This window comes from Triticum urartu, chromosome 3A, assembly GCF_056163025.1.
Source record: "Triticum urartu cultivar PI428250 chromosome 3A, HENAU_Tu73, whole genome shotgun sequence".
Classification (NCBI taxonomy): domain Eukaryota; kingdom Viridiplantae; phylum Streptophyta; class Magnoliopsida; order Poales; family Poaceae; genus Triticum; species Triticum urartu.
Window position 1 is genome coordinate 634,483,932 of NC_141875.1, and position 17,120 is coordinate 634,501,051.

The 17,120-nt window shown below is 42.5% G+C and overlaps 2 protein-coding genes across 2 annotated transcripts; one reads left to right on the forward strand and one right to left on the reverse strand.

The window, feature by feature from the left end:
• Window positions 1–370: 370 nt before the first annotated feature.
• Window positions 371–3,398, forward strand: LOC125545626 (F-box protein SKIP19). The gene is made up of 2 exons (XM_048709637.2): window positions 371–852; window positions 2,426–3,398. Exons 1-2 carry the CDS (start codon window positions 461–463, stop codon window positions 3,081–3,083), a joined length of 1,050 nt encoding a protein of 349 aa, XP_048565594.2. The 5' UTR covers window positions 371–460; the 3' UTR covers window positions 3,084–3,398.
• A 732-nt stretch (window positions 3,399–4,130) lies between these two features.
• On the reverse strand, window positions 4,131–16,379 carry LOC125548945 (tryptophan decarboxylase 2-like). Its single transcript, XM_087516999.1, has 12 exons — window positions 16,263–16,379; window positions 15,549–15,621; window positions 15,199–15,429; window positions 14,090–14,253; window positions 13,744–13,884; window positions 7,304–7,363; window positions 6,610–6,774; window positions 6,412–6,468; window positions 5,639–5,703; window positions 4,884–5,007; window positions 4,602–4,739; window positions 4,131–4,507 (listed from the first exon to the last, which is right to left on the reverse strand). The coding sequence occupies exons 1-12, from the start codon at window positions 16,371–16,373 to the stop codon at window positions 4,385–4,387; spliced, it is 1,452 nt and encodes a 483-aa protein (XP_087373125.1). The 5' UTR covers window positions 16,374–16,379; the 3' UTR covers window positions 4,131–4,384.
• Between the last annotated feature and the right edge of the window lie 741 nt (window positions 16,380–17,120).

Below are 17,120 nucleotides of genomic sequence, written 5' to 3' on the forward strand. Positions count from 1 at the left end.
CGCTTTTATAGGGAGCAAGTGAGTATTAGGCCCCACGTGCAAACTAATCTGTGGTTGGATGGTTAGAGAGACAATGGTATTCTAGCCCACCAGAGTTCAAGTTCTGTTGCTCGCATTATTCCTGGATTTATTTTAAGATTTTCAGTGATATGCTTACAATGGGAAGAGACGAGTCACCTACGATAACTTCGTAAATCTCAAGATGATATGTAGGCCCAGTCTCTCGAATGTGTTTATAGAGATAAAGTGTGCGGATATACGTTTATAAGGGTGAGTATATACGCATATGTATGAGCGCTTATGTCTGTATTGCGTTTAGAGAAGAAAAAAATGCCCACGTTCAGTTGACCCGAGTCTTCTACGCTCACCTGCTGCCACCTTCGTCACCACCACCCGCAAACGGCGCATCATTCCCGCGCCTTCCTTCCCCAAACCCTAACCCGGACAGCCACACAGCGCGATGCCCTTATCCTCCTCTTCCCGCCGTCGCCGAGGCGGGCGCGGCGGACGACGCGGCCGCAATGCGCCGACGGCGCCGGCGGCCGCGGATGAGACGGAGACGAGGAACTGGGCGGAGCTGCCGCTGGACGCGATCTCGGCCATCCTCCACAAGCTCGATCACGTCGACATCCTGATGGGGGCGGGCCAGTTGTGCCGCTCCTGGCGCGGCGCCGCTCGCGACGAGCCCGAGCTGTGGCGCCGCATCAACATGCTAGGCCACGCCGACCTCGAGCACGAGCTCAACTTCCCCGGGATGGCGCAGGCCGCCGTCCGCCGCAGCGCGGGGAGGTGCGAGGCGTTCTGGTGCGAGTACGCCGCCGACCACGACTTCCTCCTCTACCTCGCCGACCAGTGAGATTTTGAATCCCCCAATCCCCTCCCCTCCCCTGATTTTAGGGGCTTTCGTTTTGATTTTATTTGTTCCGCATTGGCTGCACGTTCTGTTTTCGTCGCTATTCCCTGCAATGTATGTGTGCCTTTGGGTCACGAGTATTGTCTGCGGAAATTTTCGGTACAAATTTCTGTCCGTAGGAATCATGCAATTTTATTGTGAAATGGGAGTGAGGTTAGTGTAAACTAGCAACAGAATGCTTGCAATGTGCAACAATCTTCGTTAAGATAGCTTCCTAGTGTCTGTACTGAAGAGTGAAGATACGGTGTGCATAGATCTGATGCTGGTTGGTGATGATACAGCTGTACACGAGGTGCTCACATGGGGATTTTTTTATATATAAAAGAGAATTTCATCTCCGATTGCTAACATTAGAAACCATAGGTTCTTCGGATTACAGTGAATTTAAGTAGCAAAAGGTAAAATGCAACAGTTCCATGCACATGAACCTATTCCTCTGTGCCAGCACCAATCCCGTATTGAATGGAATGCTGAGTTGCCATCGAACGAAATGTTGATGTTGTGTTGACAGCCTATGCATTGGTCTTATACAATTGGGAAGGCTTTTTTGGTTTGGTTCGAAACAGAACACAGTTGCCAGTTAACTTTTCAGGGCTTCTGGGCAGTTTCTAGGGAAGCAGTCAATTTGGCAATCATTTTAGTTCTGTTGATTCTTAAACAGAACGAACTCAGTTGAGTTCATACGCTAGAGTGCAGAATTTTTCCTAATATGCAACCTGCTGTTACAGGCGTCGACAAGTTCGCATCCCTGAAATGTTCACTGTCCCTTAAATCTAACAATTGATTCTGAAAGTTTCCAATCAGGATGATTCTGACACCGCCTCAAGTTTTATTCTGCTGAATTTCTCTTATCCCAACATTTAGCCACCCGCAGGTGATTGATGTACCCCGCAACACACACATGAACCCATTCCTCTGTGTCCACCTCTCATTTATAAGGAATGTTGAGTTTTACATCCAACCAAAACATTGATGTTGTGTCGTCAGCCTATGCATGGTCTGGCATTGAACTCAGCCGGGTTCTTCACATCTTCGTTTCTTAATGCGGTGTGGGAGGCTTCTTTGGATTGGTTTGAGAAAAAAATCATTTGGAAGTCAGCTTTTCAGGCTTCTGGCCATTTCCTGGTGTAACTGTCGAATTGGCAATAATTTGAGTTAAATGATATGGTTAAACAGAACAAACTCAGCTGAGTACATGTGCCAGAGTGCAGAATTTATCCTTATATGCAATCTGCAATTGCAGGCATCGACAAGTTAGCATCCCTGAAATTTTCTCTGTTAAACCTAGCAATTAATCATTAATTGAATTATACTAAATCCCTCTAAATTGTGTACCTATGATGCTATGCAATTATCTGAATTTATGAAATGTTCTATGCATGGACTGCGATTGGAGCCATGCAAGTCTTCCAAAACATTCACTCTAGCTGCCTATTTTATACAGCATGCTTATGCCTTTCCACACACACGGCATATTTATCGGTTATTGAGATCCAAGTGTTGTATTTGCAGGGCACCATCTCTTAAGAGCCTTCGCCTCATTTCTTGCTATGATGTTTTCGATGGACTCACTGAGGCGATAATGAAGTTCCCTTTGCTTGAGGAGCTTGAGCTTTCAGTGTGTCCAAATGTGGATGACAGTGGTGTCTTTGGGGTTATCGGTAAAGCATGCCCACAGCTGAAACGCTTCAGACTGTGTAAGGTTGTGTTCTTTGATTATGAAGCCAGTGAGCAGGAAAAGGACAAGGAAGCCCTGGGGATTGCGACTATGCACGAGCTACGCTCTTTGCAGCTGTTTGGCAATAGCCTCACCAACAAAGGGCTGACAGCCATCCTGGACAATTGCCGCCACCTGGAGTCCCTTGACATCCGCCACTGTTTCAACGTCACCATGGACGATGCCCTGCGTGCAAAGTGTGCCAGGATAAGCACACTGAGGCTTCCGAATGACTCAACCGATGACTACGACTTCATTGTGAAGAGCCCTATTTGGAGGAATTCAGAGTCCTTTCTGGGTGATTATGTGGGATCTGATTCTGACTACGAGCTTGGCTCGGATGATTACGACGACTACTGCGATCCTTCCCGCTACCTTGATGGTGTGTATGAGGACGAGCTTAATGATGAAGCGAGGATGCTTCTCAGGGGCATGCGTATGCTTATGAAGTGAGCTCCATCGCGATGTTGCGATCGAAGTGGCCGGATGTTCCTCATTTCTTTTGCCAAAGTATCTGCACTACGCTAGGCATGGTCTGTACTTTGCCGCTTCTGTCAGTGCCGTGGATCCGCTTCTGCGTTGACTTGCCCTAGAATATCGTAGGCTCCGTTTCGTGCTTTGTCCAGCCATCTTACTAGTTGCTAGTAAAACATGTGGTTTGTTGGGAGTCCTTTACCTTTTCAGTTTAGTTGAAGTCGCTGTGAAATATGCTCTGTAGTAAGCACTGGTTTGCTTAGTTGTAAAGAACTCAATATGTTGATCGGTGCCTGTGCCTGTGCCTGTGGTGCATACCGCCCACGTTGCAGTTTCAGGACCTCGTAACTCTGTCAGGTGATTTTGGTCATCGCTCCGGTGACGTTTGCTGCAGCTCTTGTCGCCGGAGGTTGGAGCTTCCCAGTTCTTCAATATTAATCAACTGTGAAATGAGACTTCCGGGGAATTAAAAGGGCACGCATGGCCCGTGTGCATCGACCAACTTTCACAGTTTTTCTTTGATTGACAGGGGTTAGCTGCATTATTTTTAAATCTTTCTTCCCTGAATTTATTTGTCTCCCGTTTCGATCAGTTGAGATGGCATATACTCTTCATGGAGGGAGTAGAAGGTAAATCCTGGGTTCCATGTATAGGATTGAAGTTGTTACGCATACTATAAATCTGGAGGTTAGAATCACAGTTGATAAAGTTGTACTTGCGGAAAGTATTGGCTTCTTGGGTTGTTGATAAATGTTAATCGAGTTAGAGGCACCCCCGCAAACATGAACAAATGATTTTTTTTATCAGATTAAATTTGTCTATAAGGTGCCCTTCTTATCAAGTTAATGTTCATTATAGTTAACGCCATATATACTAATGTGTGGTTCTGCTACAGTGGCTGTTGCTTTTGGCCTATTGACCCTTGCCATGTTACAAAGGTAAGCAGGGCATTACTGTTTGTGAATATTGAATCCTGAAATTACCTAGTTAAGATGTTTAATTAGATTAGTCTCCCACCCATTTGTCCTCTAATCTTGAATAAGATTTTCGTTTGGTACTGCACTGCCTGCATTTTAGTTCAGGACCATCTGTTACACCGATGAATCCTTACTTAAACCAAAGTTTGCACATCGTGGTCAGCCCAAATTACTTCTCACAAGGACTGTTATTATGACTTCATGTGGACCTTTCAAAAATGTTTGTATGAGCAACTGTAAAAGCTAATCAAGATAATAGGCCTAAATGGTGGAGCTTAATCAATAAGCATCTGCATTTATAATCTACAAACTTCCTAAGATCTTGCTGGCCTCATCTTGCAAAAGCTTCCAAGCAGCATCCACATGTTTCTCCTCGGTCAGTGGTGCTCCAACGGCAAATCTCAAGACAAATTTTCCGGAAAGAACCTGTTGAAGAAAAAAGTACCACACAGGAAATCAGTGGATATTTATGCTTCATGAATACATATGGAGATCATTGAAGGATCTGCTAATAACCAACCGTATGTGATATGAAGATCTTTCCACTTGAGTTACAGGTATCCATTAGGCTGTAGTTAAGGTTACGGCCATTGTCATCCTCCGAAGTTGGGGGCAGAAGGCGGAAACACACAAGGGAAAAGTTCCTTGGAGTTACTACCTAAATTAGTGAAGTAAATAAGATCTCTATAAAATAGAGATTTCCAATGGAAGAAGAAAACATGATGTTCTTTTGAACTACAGAAACAGAGAGTTCCATAGTATCATTAAATAGATGTACTAACTGGTTTATTTTCTCTGTTACCTCAAATCTTGAATCAGATAATACAAGTTGTTCAAACTGTTTAGCCAACTGTATGTGCTTTCTGATATAGCTCTGCAGGTTTTCCACGCCATAAAGCCTCAATACCATCCATAGCTTGAGTGATCTAAAATAAAAGCTCCAATTGGTAAGAGAAATCAATTCAATTGCCATACAAGGAACCGCCGCCTATAGTCTGAACAACAATATGACGAGTCATACTGTCATAGTGACTGCACTTGGTAAGCTAGACGTTAACACATTGATATATGGTGTTGAGCAACATTAAATTGTAAGATTCTTTTTTTGTAATAGACATATGCGTATGAACTATATATTGATCCTCCAATTGCAAGCAAAGTAAATATAGTATAAAGGCTACAATTTCTCTAATAGGAACAATGATATTGAATAATGGGCAGGCCCACCTAACACAAACTGCTCAGATCTATTTTGATGGCACACTGTGAAGCCATCCAATACCACATGGGATACAAGCAAACTTTGGTTCCTTGGTGTTTCTTAAAATCATTTGACCACACATTATTACCACTTGTGATTTATATAGCAATACCGAAGCTTATTGATAACACTTAATGTTAGGTAAATATTAGTTCTACAAAGAAGAAACTAGATATAATTTATTGAAGTATTAATCTAATGTTGCATTCCTTGTCAAAATATTATGTACTAAACTGTATGTAAGAGATAAATAGTACACTTCACAAACGGTAATGAAATTGCCAAGAGGATTTCACCTAAAACGACGGCCAAGTGGAATTTGCCAATCCTTGAAATCAACAACGGAGTTTTCTTGGGAAGCCTGAAAATGTAAAACAGTTATAGCATCACAAAATGTTTACAAAAAACTCACAAACACTTTACAAGTATTTTTTTTTATTAATTAGATTGCAGGCATCCATTGTTCTTTCAATATAAATGTTTTTTGTTTTCTCAAAATTTTATACTTCAGTTTGTCCAATCAGATTAAAATTGTGGGAATATTTATGTATCACATTACTACAAATAATGTAATTATTGAGAATTTCAACCAAGTTCTTCAACAATTACTCGGAAGATATTTCCCACAATGGTACGACCTGCGCCCGGGGGGCAGTAATTGGTCAGGTTTAACTCTTTTTCTCTTGCTTCATTTTAAAAAGTTGGAAAGTACCAACTCTTAATAACATACAATTGTATATAAAATAAAAAGAGCTCAAACTAGCACATACCCACTAGAAAAGGGCTCCAAAGCTTCGGTATTGGATGGCTTCACAGTGTGCCATGTGGTATTGGATGGCTTCACAGTGTGCCATGTGGTATCACAATGTACCACTTTTAATAGGATTTGTAGTCCCAACGATAACCAGATGGTTAACACTAGAATTTGGAAAATGGGGAATTAGATAAGATAGCATTCATTCGCAATCCAGAAAACTCGACCTTTTCAAAAGGTAGATTAATCCACTACCATGAACAATAATAAAATTATGACAAGAGAAAAATAGAGAAGGGAAGGATATATCGAAACCTTATTCTTAAGATACTCTGGATTTGTAGATAATGCTTCTATGAGATAACTCTTGTCCTGTTTATTATGCATCATGTAAGTTTGTGCATTTGGTAGTATTGACATAATATTAATGTAATGTGTAGAAAAAACAAGTAAAGAAATATTCCAGATGTGTAAAACATGGTACTCCAATTGGAACATCATCACATGGCTTACCTTAACCCATAACAAGGAACAGTCGAAGTTTGTGAGAAACCATTTGTGTGCATTCATATTGAATGAATCAGCTTCTTCTACCCCGTCAAGGTGATGTCGGTACTCTGGGCATACACAAGCACTTCCAGCATATGCAGCATCAATGTGGAACCACATGTCATGGGCATAACAAAAATAATAAACATATGCAATCGATCAATTTTTTATCAATATAGTTAAATATATGTTTCTATAATTTGTCACAAGTATAATATACAAAATAATATAGTTAATAACAATGGGAATGTGGAACCAAACATTCCAAAAGCATTCTCCATAAAAGATCCCATAGATTGATCGAAACTCATTTCTTGCTCTACACAAATTTGCATTACTTAGGACTAAAATACGAAAAATAAACTAAATTTAGTTCTATAAAAAGAATTCCTCTTCAAAATTCTGGTCCCATCTAAAAATTTCTGGAGACCGTTGTTAACGGATTAGTTATCCATCAAAACGCAGATTTGTTCCTCAAAAGTGGACATAATAATTAGGTCTTCAACTAGCAGCAAGAAAATAGTGTTCTATGCATAGCTGGTAGAAGTTCAACATTCTTTTAGAAAATATATAAATAGAAAACATTAAATACATAGATGGATTTCATTATACTAATATTGATAATTTCCTAATTATCACAAGCAACGGGCTCAAACACCTGTGCTATCTTTCCTAATTTATGCAAGGGGTCCACGGCCGATGAAGATGTTGTGCCGACCTGAAACAAATAAATTCTTTAGAAGATAAACATGGAGAAAAAATATAGATTGTACTAATGAGTAGATAAAAATCTAAGCACAACTATTAAAATAAGAGAATGCCATTTAAGTAATTACTTTCTGTAACATTTATCATGTTACTGTTTAAGTATATTTGGATTTCCCAAACTTCTCCATCAGTCTGGGCTTTTGGTTCTACTGGTTGGTGCGTTAAAATTATTTGGTTTGACTGCGTCCACCCGAAAAGAACCACAACAAAAGATGAGCAGCTGATCAGGGTCATCGAACAGGTAGTGGCCTAATATGGCGGTAGATTAGGAAAGCTCTATGGAGGATTCGGCAATGGCCAAGACCCTCATGCTCGCAAGTCAAGAGCATGATCTTGATCATCTACATCAGGATAAAAATATTGCCCTCCTTCACTCAGATGTTTGCATATCCACTACAATAACATATATCGTGAGAATGGCCTAGTTGCAAATTCAGGGCTAATATGCTATAGAAGGCTGAGGCTCATGAGTGGCGAACGCGGGGCCCGAGGACTTCGCCAACTTCTCCCCTAGACTAGGTTTTGGGTCGAGTTGTATGGTGCGGTGTTGGTCTTCTTTAGGACTTGTACAAAAACTTCTTTTCTATCAATGGATCGAAACACAAGGCTTTTGCATTTTCGCGAAAAAAAGTAGGCTTAGTTTGGGAGCTCAGCTTTATTGTATTAGAGTTATATTAGTCATGTCTTTTGGCCTTTTATTCTAGTCTTTTGGCATCCTTTTGTTGTCTTTTGGCATCCTTATGTATGTGTATATATGATGGATTTGGCCTCCTGATAATACTAGTTGCATTCCTAACATGGTATTAGAGCTTTAGGCATTTTTTTTCGCACACCGCAACTTGTGCTCCGATCCAATTGCGCGGCCGCGTTCCTGCTTTCTCCGGCTGTGCTGCTCCACGTTGTGTGCTGCTCTTGCCCTCAACCGCCACTGCAAGCGTGAACAAGCCACTCCTCTTCCCGAATCAAGCCTCCAGCCGCCGATCTCTGTTGCATCCTGCTGCCGATCTCTGTTTGCATCCTGCCGCTGATCTGCTAAGTTCAGGCCGTACGCCGTCATCCCGCTGATTTTGCCGCCTGCCGCCGTACGCCGGATCTCGCCGTCCTCCGCTGCCAACCGGCTCGGCCGTCGTCTCATCTCCCAGCTTGGTCGCGTCTCCTCAAGATCGGCCACTCTGCGGCTGGCTTCCCAGGCTTCCACCACCGGCCGCCGTCTCCTCAAGGTCGGCCCGCTGCCGGTTGACTTCCCAGGCTGTCGCTGCCTGTCGCCGCCGGGCGTCCCCAGGGTGTCGCTGCCGGTCCCGGCCCGGTCCGCCGCCTGTCACCCGTCCGGTCCTTCCCTCTCTGCGCAGCTGTGGCGCTGTGCTGCTCGCTGCCCGCGGGCGCTCGCAAGGTCGCGAGGTCACGCGTGTCGCCTGAAACTGCTGCTGCTGGTTCACGTCTGATCGTGATCCAGATCTGTTGGTTGTTCTTTCAAAAAAGAGAGAGAGAGTAAAAAAAGAAGGCAAAAAAAAAGAGTAAAAAAAAGAGAGACATGTCGTTTCCGTCGGGCCTGCATTTTCGTCGCTGCCCACAAACTACCAATGGTGTTTCCTATATTGATCCCGTCTCACATATGCGCCGCCGTTCGGTGTTTGGTGCTCGTCCGCCTCTGATGTTGTCCTCTATGGCGTCTTCAGCAGGCTGTGATGGTCGTTATTCGTCGACTCTTCTAGCGGCTTCTGCAGTGGTGGTGCCTGCTCTACACCGACTCCCCTTGCTGCTTCCGCGCGCGTCGGTGACAACTACTCTCAGTCGACTCTACACACGGCTTTTACGGGTGGTGGCAACCGCTCTTCGTCAGCAGATGGTTCTACCTCGACGTCTACCACTGTGTCTTTGTCCGCACATGAGATTGCACAACTCCGATGCCTTCTTGATACTTGGGATTCTTCACCGATAGGTTCTGCTGGTTCTGCGCCTGAGTTTTTGGGCAATGAGAGACCACCTTCTACTCATTCAGGTATATCCTCATGAATTTTTGATACCGGCGCATCTTTTCATATGACTTATGATTCCTCCACTTTGATATCCATTCGACCTGTCAAGTCTCCTGTTCGTGTTCATACTGCTGATGGTACTTCCCTCCCTGTCGCTAGTCAAGGCACTTTTAGCACATCTTCCTTTCTTGTTCCCTCTGTTGCTCATGTTCCTCGACTTAGCATGCAACTCTTTTCAGGTAGTCAGATTGTTGACTCTAATTGCAGGGTCAATCTCGACTTTGATTCATGTTTTGTTCAAGATCATCGCACAGGCGCTCTGCTTGGTGCTGGCCCTCGACACCATGATGATCTTTGGGAGCTTGACTGGCTTTGTCTTCCCTCTGATGCCACCGCCGCTAGTCTCGTTGCCCCTGTTGCCTCATCTGCTAGCTCTTTTCAGCAGTGGCATCATCGTCTTGGCCATTTATGCGGTTCTCGTCTCTCATCTTTAGTTCATCGTGGTGTTCTGGGGTCTGTCTCCGGCAACGCCTCGTTGGATTGTCTTGGTTGTAGGCTTGGTAAGCAGATTCAGCTACCCTATCCTCACAGTGAGTCGATGTCTAAGCATCCTTTTGATTTGGTTCATTCAGATGTTTGGGGTCCTTCTCCCTTCGCTTCGAAAGGGGGTCATCGCTACTATATTCTTTTTATAGACGATTTTACTCGCTACACCTGGATCTATTTCATGTCTTCTCGTAGCAAGGTCTTATCTATATACAAAAAATTTGCTGCCATGGTTCATACCCAATTCTCCACTCCTATTCGTGTTTTTCGTGCAGATTCTGCTGGTGAGTACATCTCTCGTGCGTTGCGAGGATTTCTTGCTGAACAGGGTACTCTTCCCCAGTTCTCTTGTCCTGGTGCTCATACTCAGAATGGTGTGGCTGAGCGCAAGCATCGTCACCTTCTTAAGACGGCACGTGCGATGATGATTGCTGCCTCTCTTCCGCCTCACTTTTGGGCTGAGGCTATTTCCACTTCCACATATCTCATCAATATTCAACCATCTGCTGCTTTGCAGGATGGTATTCCTTTCGAACGTCTTTTCAATCGTTCTCCTGATTATTCGACGCTTCGGTTGTTTGGTTGTGTTTGCTATGTTCTTCTTCCCCCACGTGAACGCACCAAGCTAACCGCTCAGTCTGTTGAGTGTGTCTTTGTAGGATACAGCGATGAACATAAGGGTTATCAGTGTTGGGATCCTGTCGGTCGTCGGATGCGTATTTCTCGGGATGTCACTTTTGACGAGTCTCGTCCTTTCTACCCACGACCATCCTCCTCGACCTTTTCTGTGGAGGACATCTCTTTTCTCACATTTCTCGATACACCTCCCTTTGTGCCCCATATTCCTACTCCTCCTTCCCCCGTTGTTGTAGATACGGCACCATCCTCTCCAACTGTTTCTTCCCCTCCCACATCGCATGACTCTCCACCTTCATCCCCGATACCTTCTTCATCTCCATCTTCATCAACGATTCCTTCCCCATCAACACCGATGTCTTCCCCATCTCCATCTCCTGTGATTCCTACCCGTCCATCTTTTCCTTTCCATTACACTTGTCGTCCACGTGTTGTGGATGGGTCCACTGATGCGCCATCTACTTCTGGTGTGCCTTCTTCCTCATCTCAGCCGACTTATGGTCTTCGACCTCGGCCTTGTCCTCCTCCTGACTGCTATTCTCCTTCCCAATATGGTCTTTCGGCTATACTTGAGCCTACCTCTTATCGCGATGCTATTGTTCATCCCGAATGGCAGTTTGCGATGGCCGAGGAGCTTGCTGCTCTTGAGCGCACTGGCACGTGGGATCTTGTTTCTCTTCCTCCTGGTGTTCATCCCATCACTTGTAAGTGGGTCTACAAGATTAAGACTCGCTCTGATGGTTCTCTTGAGCGTTATAAAGCTCGTCTTGTGGCTCGTGGCTTTCAGCAGGAGCATGGTCGTGATTACGATGAGACTTTTGCTCCTGTGGCCCATATGACCACTGTCGCACACTTCTTGCCGTGGCCTCTGTTCGTCACTGGTCTGTATCTCAGCTTGATGTTAAGAATGCCTTTCTTAATGGTGAGCTACGTGAGGAGGTTTACATGCAGCCACCACCTGGGTATTCTGTTCCTGATGGCATGGTTTGCCGTCTTCGTCGCTCTTTATATGGCCTTAAACAAGCCCCTCGCGCCTGGTTCGAGCGTTTTGCCTCTGTAGTGACTGTTGCTGGCTTTTCAGCGAGCGCTCATGATCCGGTGTTGTTTGTACACCTTTCTGCTCGTGGCCGCACTCTTCTTCTTCTATATATTGATGACATGATCATCACTGGCGACGATTCTGAGTATATTTCTTTTGTCAAGGCCCGTCTCAGTGAGCAGTTTCTTATGTCTGATCTTGGTCCTCTTCGTTACTTTTTTGGGATTGAGGTTTCTTCCACCTCTGATGGCTTTTTTATTTCTCAAGAAAAGTATATTCAGGATCTTCTTACTCGTGCGGCTCTTAGTGATGAGCGCATTATTGAGACTCCTATGGAGCTCAATGTTCAACTTTGCGCTTCTGATGGTGAGCCCTTGTCTGATCCGACGCGCTATCGTCATCTTGTTGGCAGCCTTGTCTATCTTACTATCACTCGTCCAGATATCTCCTATCATGTCCATATTTTGAGTCAGTTTGTTTCTGCTCCCACTTCGGTGCACTATAGTCATCTTCTTCGTGTTCTATGATATCTTCGTGGCACGATCTCTCATCATCTCTTTTTCCCTCGTTCTAGCTCGTTACAGCTCCAGGCCTATTCAGATGCTACATGGGTTAGTGATCCTACGGATCGCCGTTCACTTTCTGCTTACTGTGTTTTTCTTGGTGGTTCTCTCATTGCCTGGAAGATGAAGAAACAGACCGCGGTTTCCCGTTCGAGTGCAGAGGCTGAGTTACGAGCTATGGCTCTTCTGACGGCAGAGCTGACTTGGTTACGATGGTTACTGGAGGATTTTGGTGTTTCTGTTACTACACCTACCACCCTCTTGTCAGACAGTACGGGTGCTATCAGTATTGCGCGAGATCCCGTGAAGCATGAGCTTACCAAGCATATTGGTGTTGATGCTTATTATGTGCGCGCTGCTGTGCAGGATCATGTTATTGCTCTTCAGTATGTGCCTTCTGAGTTACAGCTTGCAGACTTCTTCACGAAGGCCAAGACTAGAGCACAACATGGATTTCACCTCTCCAAACTCAGTGTTGTGGATCCACCATGAGTTTGAGGGGGGGGGGGGGGTGTTAGAGTTATATTAGTCATGTCTTTTGGCCTTTCATTCTAGTCTCTTGGCATCCTCTTGTGGTCTTTTGGCATCCTCATGTATGTGTATATATGATGGCTTTGGCCTCCTGATAATACTAGTTGCGTTCCTAACATATTGAAACTATGGTATTCCAAAACTGAAGTATTGGAGTGCCTGGCAAATGAATACTGCAGTTTCATACAATACTTCAGTTTATAGAAAAAAGTGGTCGGGAGTGAAGTTTTCAATATGGCAAAAAAACTGCAGTTTTGCACAATACTTCAGTTTATAAACCACAGTATTTATTGGATCCAAACGCTTTAAAGTATTTGATACTTCAATATTTTTAGAAACCAAAGTATTATCAGAATACTTCAAAAAAACTGAGCTCCCAAACGGACCCGTAATCAACAGTAATAGGGAAGGGGATGTTCTATATCCAATGCAGAATGCAAGGATCGAATTCAATCTTATTTACAAGACACAGAGAAGACAACTATGTAATGACTGTACCATGACACTAGTACTAAGCATTTTTAATCTTTTAAATGGGATTGAATTAATCATGAAATTTGCATGGATGTAGAACATGCATTGTAGTATAAGTGTATAACTAAAAATTATTGAGATTACTTCAAACTTATACGCCATATTCTCACGGAATTTACAACTTTTGAGGGTCATTTTCACGTAATTTCTCCATGATCATAAATTGCCCCCATCCCCAACACAAATCCCCCGCACACACAGACTGCACCATGCGCTAGTACACAAGAATCAAGAACGGAATAATTCAAGAGAACACACGACTGTGAAATTTTTTAATACATAAATGCAGCTCCCGTAATTTTGCACAAAGATAGTTGGAAGACAGACTAGTATCAAAATTGTGAACTTGCAGAAGATTTTTTCTGAACTTTCAGTATATTGACTCAAAGTTATAAAATTAAAGTATAGTAAATCATGTCAAGACTTAAATGTTGAAATTTCCCCAAGTTTAATTTTCATTAACCTAAGAAGCTTGCATACAAAGAAATCACAGCTTATTGCTTACTGTTGCACAGATGAAGAATGGTATCAACCCAGATGACAAGTCAACGGAAATGGCTTCACTAACTGCTTCAGGTGCAACGGCGTAACTATTACTGTAGTCAGCCTTCACAAGTCTGAAGTTCTCTGGGAAAATTCCTGCAATCTATAAAAAGAAGAATTATATCTTAGGAAAAACAGATAAAAAAGGTACAAGAACATAATTCACATTATCTAACTGCTTCATTGTCATTCTTTGAATAACATCAAATCCAAAAAACCGACAAAGACAGGTAATCTATTCATATTTCATAACAAATGATAACTAGAAATCATTCTAGTGAGACTTGAGTTGTATTACATATGCATACCTGGCATGCCTTTTGCAGAGCAGAATGTGTCTGATCAGATGCATAAACTACTAATTTTTCAAGGGATTTTTTCCCGTGCATTTCTAAGGTTCTATCTCGTGCAGCCAATAGTACAACAAGGACAGCTTCACTGGCACTACGCTGGATTACTCCTCCACCAACCGCTGTAAAGAGGGACGCAGTAGAGAAACTCAGAAGCATGACTTTAGCTAAGGGCAATAGATAGCAGCTCTATGTACCATTCTACTATAGAAGAATCTATAAATTAGATGTCTCGGATCAAGGATAGTCCAAATCACAGTCTGTATCACATGATCATAGAACCCTATGAAACTATTCCGATTCCGATCGACATATAGGACAATAACAGCTTGGCAGCATATAACTCAAGTTCCATGGTTCGGACCATACGATCTCTGGAGCCATAATTTTTTTAGGTCAGATCCTATTCATGATTATAAGATCCACGAACATGAAAATAATCCAACATAGGACCATCATTTTGGCAATATTGATAATCTCGCACAACCTGGCTACATAGTTATGCGATTGCTAATTAATTGTACATTTTTTGCGGGTAAATTAATGGTACATCTTGATAAGTATTACAACCGCTCAATAATGTAGATTGTCCTAGGGTGCATACCATCAGCTATTCAAAAGTATGGCTGTGTGAAAAAGCATATAACTGATTGTGGAAATAATGTCGCTGGATTTCTGTTTCATGTTTTTATAGCACAATATGATTGAAAATTATAGTTAGTATCTTGCATTGGAGCCTGAAAGAAAGTAAGAAATGACCACATTTTTTTGGAGCAGCTGTAAAAAGTAGTTCGGTATTCTACGTAGTAATGTTAAACTAGACAAAATGATCAATATGTCAAGAAGGAAACAAGAAACGTTACCTTAATAAATAAAGAATGGAAATACACGATAAGTAAGGGATGTTCCACATAGTGTTTGTTAATCGTAACCTTATCATTTATATCATATCTAGAGATGCAAATTAATTAAAAGGCGCTACATATAAAGAACAGAATTGCAAAAATATATGTTGTGATCAACAAATAGTTTGTGCATCAAGCTAAAAAATATGATTGCAGCCTTACCAGATGATAGAAACTGGCTTGGAAGCTTAAGCATTTTTGCAAACCAGTCTAAGACTATAACCTCTAACTCGGTTGCAGCAGGAGAGGTTATCCAACTGAAGCCAACGATGTTAAAGGCAGAACTAAGCATCTCCCCCAGGAATCCAGCAGTGCTACTATTTGAGGGATAGTAAGCAAAATAATTTGGACTTTGCCAGTGAGTTACTCCCGGTACTATCTTCTCTCGTATATCTGGGCATCAGAGAAGTTTTATGAATATAATTTAGGATTGGTTAAGCATAGTTTATGGATTGCAATTGATAAAACGTAAATTCCAATGTCATTTGAAAGTGCACTAGAAGGAAGATCACCATCAAAAAGGGCATCCAAAGTGTCAGGTCGATTTGGAGCTGAATCTGGAAGAAGTTCATTTAGATATCCTGGCTGCAACGAAAACACCCGTTCAATGGATGTCGATGCACAAATCTTATTAGAGTGCCAAATATAGTACTTAACACAATCCATCTTCTGTAAACAAACGAGTAGTATGTTTGACTGTTTTCTTAGTTCTTTAATGGTAACATCACCATTTCACAACATGACGGATGCACAGTTTTGTATCCCTTAAAATAAAGAGAGAAGGAAAATGATGTTCCAAGTCCTTGTACATAGTGGCTATGATGCACAGATGCTTCTGAAAAGTGATATATCAGGCGTATCGGATACGGGTCCTCCCCGCCACTGCAGTTTAACCATATTTTCTCAAGATATCCAGGAAGGGAATCATACCGTGACCAAATGTTACCGATCCTATGTTGAGCTGCTTCATATCGAAGTTACGACGACCGAAGAATTTATTTTTTTGGATTAGATTATATATGTATATAGGCGATCAAAGTACCAGAGAGTTATTTATAGAATGGGTTAAACTAGTGGCTGGGTCAATTGGCGAACAAGTCATATTAAGTAGGAGATAATGTTGCAGAAGCAGCATCTGAGCAAACTCCCAGGTTAAAAAAAACAAGTTTGAAAAAAATAGCAAGTTCGTATTGCAGGATTTGGAGAAGAGTCAAGAGTGATCGTGCCTGGACTTGACTGAGGACGGAAAATGTCTCGATGGATTTATAGTAGTCGGCAATGAAATCCACCATCCGGTGCCCGCACTCCCGAAGCTGCTCTGCATCCATCGGCCGCATCGACCAGCCGCCATCATCTCCATTGCCGGTACCACTCCCGTCCCTTGGCAACAACAAACCAAGAAAATGTTTAGCACGGGGCATTCGAAAATATCGATCTGCGGGCATGAGGATCGATGAGATGTTCACATGATAGGGTTTGCAATCCTGGCAGGAGAGGGAGATTGCAAGCGAGAGAGATGAGGGAGTAGGCGATCAGCACATACGGTTATATATCACATGTACCGTGAGCCTTGGCTACCAAGGAAGAGATCTTACTACCTCGTATCAACCTATAAACAACCGAATAAATAGAAAAGATACGGTTCATAAACAACCGAATAAATAGGAAAGATATGGTTCATAAACAACCGAATAAATAGGAAAGATACGGTTGGTAAGATCCTAATCTGTATCTCTACTATTAACTAGTAAACAAATCCATACAGGTATAATATTTGGAATTTGTACTCTAAGATGACCCCTTCTCTATAAACAAAAGCAGAATTAATTGCGAACCCATCAATTATGGTTTGAGGATGACATGTGAATTTCAAGCAACACACGAGAAAATCATATTATATACAAAAATGCCACAAAACAATAGCAATCGACTGGATGAACAACTTCTCCATAGTATGGTCATAGCCCATTTAGTCTATTGTATAGTAAAAATGGAATCAAATATCAGAATGTTTATTTCCTTGGGTGAACTTCAAAGGAACATATAAACATTGTCCATGTGAACGTAGTGTCAATGCAAAGTTT